This window comes from Lichenostomus cassidix, chromosome 15, assembly GCF_008360975.1.
Source record: "Lichenostomus cassidix isolate B80296 chromosome 15, HeHo_3.0, whole genome shotgun sequence".
NCBI lineage: Eukaryota > Metazoa > Chordata > Aves > Passeriformes > Meliphagidae > Lichenostomus > Lichenostomus cassidix.
Window position 1 is genome coordinate 13,428,101 of NC_139496.1, and position 12,157 is coordinate 13,440,257.

A 12,157-nucleotide genomic window follows, 5' to 3' on the forward strand; every position below is an offset into this window, starting at 1 on the left:
TCTCCAAGCAGTCAGACTCCTTCTGCAGGAGTCAAAGTGTTGTCCAGCTTTGAATGGGCTGTGCTCATAGAACTCCTGTCAGGTCCTCTGGATTCCTGTAGTTTGTGGATCTTAGCAATGGCATGTGTTTCCTGTTCACTCTCCAAGCACAACAACCTGGAGGTGGCTGCAAGCACCATGGTTGGTGGAGGAAGGAAAGGCTGTGCTGATGGGAATGTGGGCAGGTGGGAGAAGGGCTGGCCAAGCAGTTTTGAGTATCCCCTCTGCTCACTGATCATTCCCACAGTGGTGGTTTGGGGTTGTTTTGAGACATACAGCTAATTTTCAGGGCTGTGAAAAGCAAAACAATAGAAGAGAAAAGGCAAAAGGGAGAAATGTTCCCATAGGTGTGTCACAGCTGCATCCAGTTTCCTCTCAACCCGTCTGCCAGCATTGGAGTTCACAGTTTCTTTCTTTCTAAACCTCTTCCTAATATCTTCATTTCCCCACCTGGGCTCCCATCTCCCACCCTTACTTGTATGCAATTAAGGTCATTCTACATCAATTGAGGTCACTCCTCACCCTCAATACTCCATTCAGGTTTGGGTTGCTCAGCACAAGAAAACGTGGAGCTGCTGTATTGAGTCCAAAGGAGGCCATGGAGATAGGCTGTGAGAGCTGGGCATGTTCATCAGGAGAAGTCTCCAGGGAGACCTTAGAGCCCTTCCAGTGCCTAAAGGGGCTCCAGGAGAGCTGGAGAGGGACTTTGGACAAGGGATGGAGGGACAGGACAAGGGGGAATGACTGCCCATTGCCAGAGGGCAGGGTTAGGTGGGATGTTGGGAAGGAATTCTTGGCTGTGAGGGTGGGGAGGCCCTGGCACAGGGTGCCCAGAGAAGCTGTGGCTTCCCCACAGTGTTCCAGGCCAGGCTGGACAGGGCTTGGAGCAACCTGGTCTAGTGGCAGGTGTCCCTGCCTGTGGCAGTGACGTGGGACTGGATAATCAATAAGTCAGTGTGGATGAGCTGGGGCAAGAGCTGATGTGCTTTTCCAGGCCAAGGTAAAATGGTTTCTAGAGAAGCTGTAGATATTTGAGATTATCCAGGTGCTGCTGTGGCTCCTTTGGACATGCTGGTGATAAAATGGCATGGGGAGAAGCGCCCTGGCAGGAGGGACACCAGTGGCACCCTGGGGGATGTGTCCCTTGGTGCAGGCCAGGTTTACCCATGCTTCCTCCTAGGTATGCCGTGTTCAATGAGGATGGGTCCCTGGCTGAGCTGAAGGGGTTTGAGGTGAAACGCCGGGGAGAGCTGCAGCTGGTGAAGATATTCCAGTCGTCTGTGTTTGAAGCCTTTCTGAAAGGCAGCACCCTGGAGGAGGTCTATGCTTCTGTGGCCAAGGTGGCCGATTACTGGCTGGATGTGCTCTACAGCAAGGTAGGCAGAGCTCAGCACGTCTGTGCTCTGAGGTGGAGCCTGGGGAGGAGTGTCCAAGCTGATCGGGCACGGTGGGAGGGTGGACTTTGCTTGCACAGATTCAGTGGTCCCCTGTGCCTCTTTCACTCTCAGTCACTTCACAGATGACTCTGAGCTGGGTGGCAGTGTGCATCTGCTGGAGGGCAGGAAGCTCTGCAGAGGGATCTGGACAGGCTGGAGCCATGGGCTAAGGCTAGTGGTGTGAGATTCAACAGGGCCAAGTGCCAGGTTCTGCACGGGGGTCACAACAACCACATGGAATGCTCCAGGCTAGGGACAGAGGGTCTGGAAAGGCACCTGAAAGGACCTGGGGGTAGTGGTCAACAGTGACTAAACGTATGCCCAGGTGGACAAGAAGGACAATAGCACCTGGCCTGTACCAGCCATAGTATGGCCAAAAGGACCAACATGCTGTGACCATCCCCCTCTGCTGGGCACTGGTGAGGCACCTTGTACCCTGGGGTCAGTTTTTGTCCCCTCACAGCAAGAAAGACATTGAGGGGCTAGAGCATGTCCTGTGAAGGGAACAGAGCTGGGGAAGTGGCTAGAGTTTGAGTCTGATGAGCAGCTGTGAGGGCTCAGCCTGGAGAAAAGGAGGCTCAGGGGGACCTTCTTATTCTCTACAACTCCCCGACAGGAGGGTGGAGCCAGGTGGGAGTTGGGCACTTCTCCCAGGGAACATGTGACAGGATGAGAGGAAATGACCTCAAAGTTGCAGCCGGGGAGATTTAGATTGAGTAATAGAGAAAATTTCATCTCCTAAAGGATTGTCTAGCTCTGGCTCATGCTGCCCACGGCAGTGGTGGAGTTCAGATCCCTGGAGGAATTTAAAAGCTGTGTGGATGTGGTACTTGGGTACATGAGTTACTGGTGGCTTTGGCAGTGCTGGGGGAGTGGTTGGACTTGGTGATATTAGAGGGCTTTTCAAGCCAAATGATTCTGTCATTCTGTGAGAAAAGGGGGTGGGAGGAAACGAAAGTCTGGCTGGGTCTTTGTCATGACCTACATGGTTGGGGGCATGATGTTCATAATAAATTCTCATCAGGTTGAACGAAGACACCAGACATGTGTCAGGAACTTTATTGTACAGTCGTTGTAAGTCCAGCAACCAGTCCACTGCTTAGATTCAAAAGGTGTTGGCCAGCAAGCCAGTTCTTACAATAGACTTCCATAAGAGTAGAGGCACATGAGCCCTTAATTTTGTACTGAACACTTTGATAAGTTGTCAACTTCCACCACAACTCTTCAAAAGGCTCTGGCTCATAAGCCACAATAGACCACCAATATTGAAGGGTACTGGCTAACAAGCTGCAACAAACCATTACATGAAGGTGCTTAGACATGAGCCACAACACCACTACTCAAAACTCCTGGCCAATAAGCCACAGCACACCTTTACACAAGCTCCCCACTCTCACAGCAGGATTCAATGCAGAGTATGAAGTAGAATATGCACTTTGTTCAGGCAAAGCAAGGGAAGAAATGGCTGTACTTTGTTCAGGCAAAGCAAGGGAAGAAAGCAAAGTATATCACCAGTCCTTAGATCCATGTTGGTCCTGCCATTGGTCATTCCACATGGATGGTCCAGAGCGGGGGCAAACAACGAGGCAAAGTAAGTGGAAGAGAAAGAGGACAAAAAGAAAAGAGAGAGAGGGCACCTATCTTCTCTCTTTCATGCACAGCTAGCCCTCCTCCTGGATGTGAGCTGGACAGGGGACTAAGCACAAGTCTCACGGCGTGGCAGGGAATTGGCTCAGAACAGTACAGCCACACCTCTGCAGGACCCTCTCCCCTGATCACACCTTTCCTGTAGCAATACAGGATGAAAAAATGTTTGAGACAAAACATTCTCAGTTCTGGTCGTCTACAGTCCTTCATTTTGTGATTCTGTTATACAAGTTCTTGGTGAGCCCAACTTTGTGCACAACACAAAGCTGTGCTGCCGCTGCCCAGCCATGGCACAAACTGGTGCCAGCCTGAAACCCACACTCCCTCTTTTCTGTAGATCCCATTGGCAGCTGCAATAGGAAGCAATTCCCAGGTTCCCCATAAAGAGACACGTCAGCTGTGTGTGGTGCTTCCTGTTCCTGACAGCAGCAAGGTTTGATCATTAAGTTCTTGCTAACTTTGGGTTTTTCCGTCTCTTTCAGGCTGCCAATATGCCCGATTCAGAGCTGTTTGAGCTCATCTCAGAGAACCGGTCCATGTCACGCAAGCTGGAGGACTATGGGGAGCAGAAGTCCACCTCCATCAGCACTGCCAAGCGCCTGGCAGAGTTTCTGGGGGACCAGATGGTGAAGGATGCAGGGCTGAGCTGTCGCTTCATCATTTCCAAGAAACCAGAAGGGTCTCCAGTCACTGAGAGGTAGCCCTACCCGGAAGGGCCAGGGCTTCTGGCACTGTGGGAGAAACTCAAAGGGGACGGGCAGGTAGCAGGAAGGGAGGGAGCTGGAATGTGTGGCCAGGTGATCACATGAGTCTGGCACAGGCTATGAGCAATGCAGCAGGCAACACCATAAAGCCTAGTGGCCTTGCAGAGGTTGAGGAGACACCTGGAAGACCTCCACAGGCTGGGAGAGTGGATTGTGGGATGCTAGGACATTGCTTTCCTGCCTTCCCCAGGGCCATCCCTCTTGCCATCTTCCAAGCTGAGCCCAGCGTGCGCAAACACTACCTCCGAAAATGGCTGAAGAGCCCCTCTCTGCAGGACTTCAACATCCGTGAGGTGAGTGAGTCACCCCTATAGATGGCCCCCCATCTGGGACAGGCGCTTGTCCTTTTGGAGGCATAGCCTAGGCAGTGGCTTCCTGTGCTCACAAAGCAGTGGGCTGGCGTGGGGGTGCTACAGGGATGTCTGATCCTGTGTCTGGGGCCCCTTCCACTTGGTTTTCTTCACTGCCCAAGCTCTGCCCTCTTCCCCAGATCCTGGACTGGGACTATTACATCGAGAGACTCGGCAGCACCATCCAGAAAATTATCACCATTCCCGCAGCCCTGCAGCAGGTACAGGGCAGTGCAGGGTGGGCAGGAGGAAGGATTTGCATGGGGGACTCTATGATTTAGACCTGCTCTCCAGGTAAAGAACCCAGTGCCACGGGTCCGGCACCCAGACTGGCTTCACAAGAAACTCCTGGAGAAGAACGACGTGTACAAACAGAAAAAAATCAATGAGCTCTTTGTTTCAGAAGGCAAGAGACAGGTAAATTGGGTGAGGGGAAGGTGCTGGCAGTACTAGTGGGGCCTTTCTCCTGAAGCCCCCATCCTGCTGCTCTTACTCCCTCAGGTTCTTGCCCACCAGCCTGCAGAGGGGACGCCCAGCTCACAGGTGGGTGACATAGAGGACTTTGGGGCTGTCAAGATCCCTCAGCCACTGGCTCCCATCGCAAATAAGCGGAAGCGCATCCCTGCAGCAGAGGAAAGCCAACAGCTGTCCCAGGACCTGGATTTGTCCCAGTCCTGGCGGGAGATCCTGGGCCCACCTCCACCCCTTGGCACCACCAAGGTAGGTGAAGCAGATAGTGCAGGAGAAGCCTCAGGACTCTACTACTCCATCCAAAGCAGCGTGGGTGCTTCCAAGAGCAAGCTGGAGGTTTCCCAAAACACTCTGCACACACATGGCTCAGGGATACAAGGAGATACACAACCAGGAGACAGTAATGCAACCACTGATAGAGAAAAGGGGGGTTGTGGCTTCACGGCTGGGGCAGGAACATAACATGGGACCGGGAGCTGGGCTGTATGGTGCGATGTTGTGGGGCAGGGAAGCCTGCGTTGATTTCATGCTTGCTGTCACCCCACTCAGGAACAGTATCTGGTCTGGCTGCGCTTCCACCAGAAGAAGTGGGAGCTGCAGGCTCGGCAGCGGCAGGACCGGCGGAAGAGGCAGCGGCTCGAGGATGGTGGGGTGGTGGCAGGTGGAGGGGTGGTCCGTGATGCCCTCTCTAAAGGGCTGAGCAGTTACCTCCGCCGAACAGCGCGCAGCATCCTGGACTTGCCCTGGCAGATCGTCCAGGTACTGGGGAGGGGACCTGCCACGGAGCACCCTGGGGCACAAGCCCCACATTTACACTCTGTGGTCAGACAGTGAAGTTCAGGGACCCTAACCTATCCCATGTAGGTATTAGCCCTGAGGAGCCCAGGTGGGGCTGCAGAGCCTCAGACTCATACACGTCTGGATGTAAACAGGTGCCTACAGGGTCATTTATTCTTGGTGACTCTGGGATGTGTGTGTTGATCTGCCAGTGGGGCAGCTCTAGTTCAGCCCATGGACAGCACTGCATAGTGACAGAACTGCAAAAACATCAGCTGAGGCTGGGGCATCTCTGGCATCCCTCTGGTCCCACATCCTGCTCAGGCAGGGCCACCCAGAGCTGGGGTCCCAGGACCATGTCCTGGAATATCTCCAAGTTTCAAGAGTGCACGCCTTCCCTGGGCAACCTGGGCCAGGTTCACCTTTGCAGAGAAAAGATTCTGACATGCAGAGGTACCCTCCTGCATTCTGCTTTGTGCCCATGATGTCTGGTCCTGCTGCAGGGCACCACTGGGAAGAGTCAGGTTCTGTACTCTCTGCACTTTGCTTTAGGTATACATATGTGGATGAGATCCCCCTAAGCTTCATCTGCTCTGGGATGGACAATCCCAGTTCTGCCAACCTATCTTGATATGAAAGATGCTCCAATCCCTTCTTCCTCCTTGTGGCACTTCACTCTATTCGGTATGTCCATGTCCTGTGTTGAGGACAGCACTGAGCACCAGATCCCAGTGGTGCCTAGAAGCAGCCAGTGTACAAATGAAGAGGTGGGGTGATGCCATCCAGGTGTTTTCACAAACCTTTGTTATGTGTGGCCACTAAGCCCAGCCTCTGTCACCCACTTCATCCTCCAGAAAGGTCTCAGAGCTGCAGGTCCAGGACTTCAGAGTGACTTGGGTGACATTCCCTGGAGCTGATTGGCCAGCCTGAGGCAGTTTTCTTCATGGTACCCTGGGACAGTAGCAGGACACAGGGACTCAAGAGCTGAAAGTGATGACTCTCTAAGCCCCCCACTTTGTTTTTAGCCACCTGCTGACCCTGTAGATCCCCAGAGTGCTTTGCAGTGTAGACATAAGCACTGATGGGACATTGGATCTCCTGCTAACGCTAACCTCATGCCCCATGTCCTGCAGATCGCCGAGACCAGCCAGCCTGGGCTGTTCCGGCTGTGGGCGGTGATAGGGAGCGACCTGCACTGCATCAAGCTGAGCATCCCCCGTGTCTTCTATGTCAACCAGCGTGTCCCAAAGCCAGAGGAGGGAACAGCCTACAGGAAGGTGAGATCCTGTCCCTTCCGGAAGGGAAACAGCAGCTTGTACTGAGATAAGGCACTTCATCTCCCCTGTTAGCAGGTGTTACAAGCATCTGCCATGCAGCACCTCATTCTCCCACCCCATGAGAGGCCCTAGTCTCTTTGCTAATCCCAGCCTGCTTGGAAATCAAGTTCTCTGTTATGGGAATTTGTAATGTGCATGAGCATAACCCACTGATTTCCTTAGGAGAGAGGAGCACCAGTAGCTGGCCTGGCTCTGAGCCTGGTACCTGGCAGTGGTAGGATGTGTCCCAATAATACTGTCCCTTATCTTGGCAGGTAAACAGGATCCTGCCCCGCTCAAACTTGGTTTACAACTTGTATGAATACTCTGTCCCCGAAGATATGTACCAAGAGCACATCAATGAAATCAATGCAGACCTCTCTGCTCCAGACATTGAGGGAGTGTATGAGACACAGGTAACTCCTCCAGGTGCTCGTCTTTAACAGTTGCTGAGCAGTAGCTTATTAGTCTGAGTTCCAGTGGTGAGACACCAAAAATCCAAGATGCTGCACAGTGTCCAGGGAACTGGGAGTTCTACTCATGCTCATATGGACAGAAATGCTGAATATCAGCACATGGGTTATAATAGGTCAGGAAAGGGACTTTGGTTTAAAAATAACTGGGTACAACTTTAAAGTTCAGGAACAGCAAGAACAACCTAAATGAAATTCTGTAGAAAACGGTGAGGCTAAAATTCAATTTGCCAGTGCTGAAAATGAAGGTGGGAACCTGGGATGCTTGCTTCCAGTGGGGATACTGGTTTGTCCACCAGATCAAAACCTGGTGACAGGAATTTAACTAAGAAGATGTTGAAGTGAAAGGACCAGGCCTGTATGGAAGCAGAGTAGACCGCACCATTGTAAGAGTAGAGTTAAAGAGAGCGTAAAGGCAGGTGAATTTGATACTGAAATGCACCATAGGGTTATTGTGGATCAAAAGTCTTGAGTAGGACAAGCTTTGGTGTGAGCAGAAGTACCTCTGGCTATGAAATGCTTTCTGAGGTGCAGGAGGCTGCAAGGGCAAGAAGAGCATCACAGAGTTGGGAGACTTTGCTACTGAAGTTACTGGTATAACCTGGGAAGCATTCCAGTGGGACATGGTGAAAGAAACCATTTTTTTTCACCTTGGGTTTCTGCTTTTGAAAAATTTGAACAAAGGTATCACAAGGCAAGGCACTACTCTTAATGATTATGTGGAGCCTGTGAAATCCTGTGGTGATGAAAAAGGTTGAACCATATATGCCATCAGCAATTGAAAATGGTGCCTACCAAACTTTACTGAGGTTTAGTAAGCAGCACCCAAAACTTACTTCAGATTACTCGTCCAAAGTGACTGGCATGTACCCAAATTCTTTATAGAGCTCCCTCTAGCAAACCCAAGTCCTCTCCACTCTAGTAGTGTTTAATAGGTGGGAAGAGGAAAAATCAAAAAGCTAAGGGGCTATTAAAATGAGCAGCTGAAGTAAAACAATGGGCATGGAGAAGTTTTAAAGATATGAAAGAAATTAGATAATCATGGGGTAGCAGCATCTCTCATCTGAGGGGAGGCTGAGTCAGTTGGACTATGCAGCTGAGAAGAGGCTCAAGGGACCTGCTCGATGGGAACAGTGGAGAAGAAGAGCCAGACTCTGCTGTGGTGCCCAGGAGAGAATTGGAGGCAGTGACCACAACCTGAACCATGAAAATTCAGTGTAAGCATAAGCAAAATCTTCTGCAAGCATGATTGAGCAGATTGCCCAAGGGGTTGTGGAGCTTTTATCCTCAGAGACACAGTTAACCCAACTGGACACAGACCTGGGCATCTTGCTGAAGAGATGTGAAAATGGGATGTAGCAGAGGCATCTACAGCTAAAACTAGCACAAGGGAAGAGCAATCAGGCAAGAAATATTTATTGTTTCTCACTGGTTTTGTACCAGGTTCCTCGGCAACCCATTCAGGAGTCTCCTGCAGCAGTGGAGTTGATAGCTACCGGTTTAATAAAGCAGGATGGATCCATGGTGGATCTCTCACCATGCTGATTTTCTGGAGGTTCAGATGGAGCCCCTGCCTCGGGGTGTCAAACCACAAGTTGAAAGTGGCAAGATTGCCCAAATATTGCTCCATATGTCCTCCATAGTACCTTGATGGTAGGATCTGGGCCTAGATAGGAGGACATGGATTTTGAGATACCTGTTCTGTACTTTTGCAAGGCTGATAGTACCAAACTCATTCCAAAGGCACCTCAGATATGTGCTACCTGTGGGTTTTAATCTTGGTTATTCTAGGTCTGCAACCCCCAAGAGGAGCTTAGCAGTTGTTCATCACATCTTTCCCCATCATTGCAGGTGCCACTGCTCTTCCGTGCCCTGATCCACTTGGGCTGTGTGTGCATGGTCAGCAGGCAGCTCGTCCGGCACTTGGCAGGGCGAGAGGCTGAAACCTTCGACATTGAGCACCTGGAGATGCGCTCACTGGCCCAATTCACTTACCTGGAGCCAGGTGAGGCATCCTGGGAGAGGGGTCCTGGGGCACCTGGCACTCATTGGTACCACTGATGCTCTGTGCTCTGTTGTCCCCAGGAAGCATTCGCCACATCTACCTGTACCACAGCTCCCAGGGCAGCAAGGCACTCTTGGGCCTCTTCATTCCCTCACAGCGCAAGGCTGCTGTCTTTGTGCTGGACACGGTAAGGGGGGCTCTGGAAGGTGGGGAACTGGGGATGCTGATGGGTGAGAGGCTGGACATGCCCTGGCCATATCCACTGGCAGCCCAGAAATGAGCCCCGTGTCCTGGGCATGGGCAGCAGGGGAGGGAGGGATTCTGCCCTGCTCAGGTGAGACCCCACCTGCAGAGCTGCCTCCAGCCCTGAGGTCCACAACATAGGAAGGACATGGATGCTCTGGTGTGGGCTGGAGCCCCTCTGCTCTGGAGCCAGGCTGGGAGAGCTGGGTGTGTTCACCTGGAGAAGAGAAGGCTTCAGGGAGACCTTAGAGCCCCTTCCAGTGCCTAAAGAGAGAGCTGGAGAGGGACTTTGGACAAGGGATGGAGTGACAGGACAAGGGGGAATGGCTTCCCACTGCCAGAGGGCAAGGATAGGTGGGATACTGGGAGGAGATTCTTCCCTGTGAAGGTGGTGAGGCCCTGGCACAGGTTTGCTGGAGAAGTGTGACTGCCCCATCCCTGGAAGTGTTCCAGGCCCAGCTGGACAGGGCTTGGAGCAACCTGGTCTATTTGACCTCAAGTTGCATCAGGGGAGGTTTAGGTTGAATAGTAGGAAAAACCAAAATGGTTGTCAAGCCCTGGCACAGCTACCCAGAGCAGTGGTGGAACCAGCATCCCTGTAGGGATTTAGAAGATGTGAGGATGTAGCACTTGGAGACATGGTTTAGTGGTGGCCTTGGCTGTGTTGGGTGACCAGTTGGATTTCATCTTAAAGGTATTTTCCAACCTAAACAATTCTGAGATTATGTGGTGTCCCTGTCCATGGCAGAGGATTGGACTAGATGACCTTTAAAGCTCCCTTCTACCCCAGATCATTCTGGGTCAGGCAGTATGAGGTTTCTCCATACTTCGCACATCCCTGCCACGTTTTGGCAGGGCCCCTGGCACCACACATGCCAGGGTCGCTCTCCCCCTGCTCTGAGCTGCTCCCTCTTGCACCAGGTACGCAGCAACCAGATGCCAAACCTCACCACCTTGTTCTCAGCGGAGCGCGCTTCTCTGCTGGAAAAGGTGGGTGAGGAGCTACTGCCCCCGGACAAACACACCTTTGAGGTGCGTGCTGAGACCGACCCCAAGGCCATCTTCAGGGGTGTCCAGCGGCTGCTCTTGGGCTACAAGGTGAGATGAAGGTGGGGGGAAGACAGTGGGTGTCTCGGTTTAGAGACAAGGTTGGGAGAAAACACTCTGGAATTAAATACTTTAGAGAAAAGGGTTTCAGCAATCCCTTCCCACCGATAGGAAATGAATTTTAGTTGACGAAAGTTTAAAAAAACGGTTTGTTTGACAAACAAGGAGCCCACATGGCATGGGAGAAAATGAATAATTGTTAGATATTGGACTGTCAGCACCTTACCCCAAAAATACACACACCCACCCACAGCAGAACAAAACAAACAAACAAACAAACAAAACAAAAAAAGCCAGGGGAAGGAAAAAAGCTCTGCCGATGAGGTGGCAAGAAAGAACAAAATGGTGGACGGCTCCCACGCTCTCGCTCCTCCCCCAAACCCACCTTAAAGTTACAGGAACCATTTCTGGGCATAAAGCAGGCAATTAAGAATAGACATAGTATCACCCCAAGACAGTGGGACCATGGGGACTAAGGGAAGGCTGCTGTGAAAGGCACTAGTGCACCAGTTCCAAGAATACCTGCACGTAACTGCTGGACCCAAGGTGAAGAAGTGGGTGCTTGTTTTGCTTGGGGGGGCAATGCCAGCAGCAAGGCCACCTCAGGATCTCTCTCCATTCTTGCATTCCGCTGGAGAGCTGGTGGTGTGGAGGTGGGTGGGTGCTTCGGGATGCTGGGGTGTGCTGTTCCTGGACCGTGGGGACCTGCTGTGGGGATGGGGTACCTGACACCAGCTTCCTGCTAAGCAGGGGAGAGGTGCATCAGGACATGTCCCTTTCTCCTTGGTGCAGGACGAGCGCCGGGGCCCCACACTGGTGGCTGTGCAGTCCAACTGGGACCTGAAACGACTGGTGAGTGGGATCCCCATCATTGAGGAGTTCCCCTTGGTCCCCATCCGGCTGGTAGATGACATCAGCTACTCAGTCCTGGACTGGCAGCGCCATGCTGCCCGCCGCATGATACGCCACTACCTCAACCTGGACACCTGCCTCTCCCAGGCTTTTGAGATGAGCAGGTACCCAGGATGGCCATGTTCCCTTGAGTGGACAGGCAAGAGTCCCTGTTTTCCCTGCAGCCATGCTCATTCCAGTGACCACTGACGTTCCTGTGCCTCAGGTACTACCACATTCCCATTGGGAACCTCCCTGATGACATCTCCACTTTCGGCTCCGACCTGTTCTTCTCGCGCCACCTTCGTCGTCACAACCACCTGCTGTGGCTGTCCCCCACGGCCCGCCCCGACCTGGGGGGGAAGGAGGCTGATGACAACCGCCTGGTCATGGAGTTTGATGAGAGAGCTTCAGTGGAGATCAACAACCCTGGCTGCTACTCCACAAGTGAGGAGGGAGAAGGGTGGTAGCACTGATTAGGATAGAGCTGGATCCTGCTCTGTGAGTCCTGCAGAGAGGTGGATGCAGTCCCCAAAGAGTCTCTATGGTGACAGTTGTAACCAGCAGCTTTTGGGTTTCAACATCAATATGTGCAAGGTCAATGCAAGGGGCATGTCCTGGTGTACCTGTAACATCTA

General features: G+C 52.3%; 1 protein-coding gene across 3 annotated transcripts in view; it reads left to right on the forward strand.

The window, feature by feature from the left end:
- POLE (DNA polymerase epsilon, catalytic subunit) overlaps positions 1-12,157 on the forward strand; it is a 34,262-nt gene that overhangs the window by 17,402 nt on the left and 4,703 nt on the right. For 2 of the 3 annotated variants that reach the window (XM_085076308.1, XM_085076310.1), the window contains exons 24-37: positions 1,220-1,415; positions 3,605-3,819; positions 4,077-4,179; positions 4,377-4,457; positions 4,531-4,653; positions 4,738-4,956; positions 5,257-5,466; positions 6,618-6,761; positions 7,076-7,216; positions 9,125-9,278; positions 9,359-9,465; positions 10,443-10,619; positions 11,421-11,644; positions 11,746-11,966. In XM_085076308.1, the coding sequence (XP_084932434.1) occupies positions 1,220-1,415; positions 3,605-3,819; positions 4,077-4,179; positions 4,377-4,457; positions 4,531-4,653; positions 4,738-4,956; positions 5,257-5,466; positions 6,618-6,761; positions 7,076-7,216; positions 9,125-9,278; positions 9,359-9,465; positions 10,443-10,619; positions 11,421-11,644; positions 11,746-11,966 (2,315 nt within the window). The remainder of the gene's footprint in view (positions 1-1,219; positions 1,416-3,604; positions 3,820-4,076; positions 4,180-4,376; positions 4,458-4,530; positions 4,654-4,737; positions 4,957-5,256; positions 5,467-6,617; positions 6,762-7,075; positions 7,217-9,124; positions 9,279-9,358; positions 9,466-10,442; positions 10,620-11,420; positions 11,645-11,745; positions 11,967-12,157) is intronic. The other variant, XM_085076309.1, reaches the window with a different exon arrangement.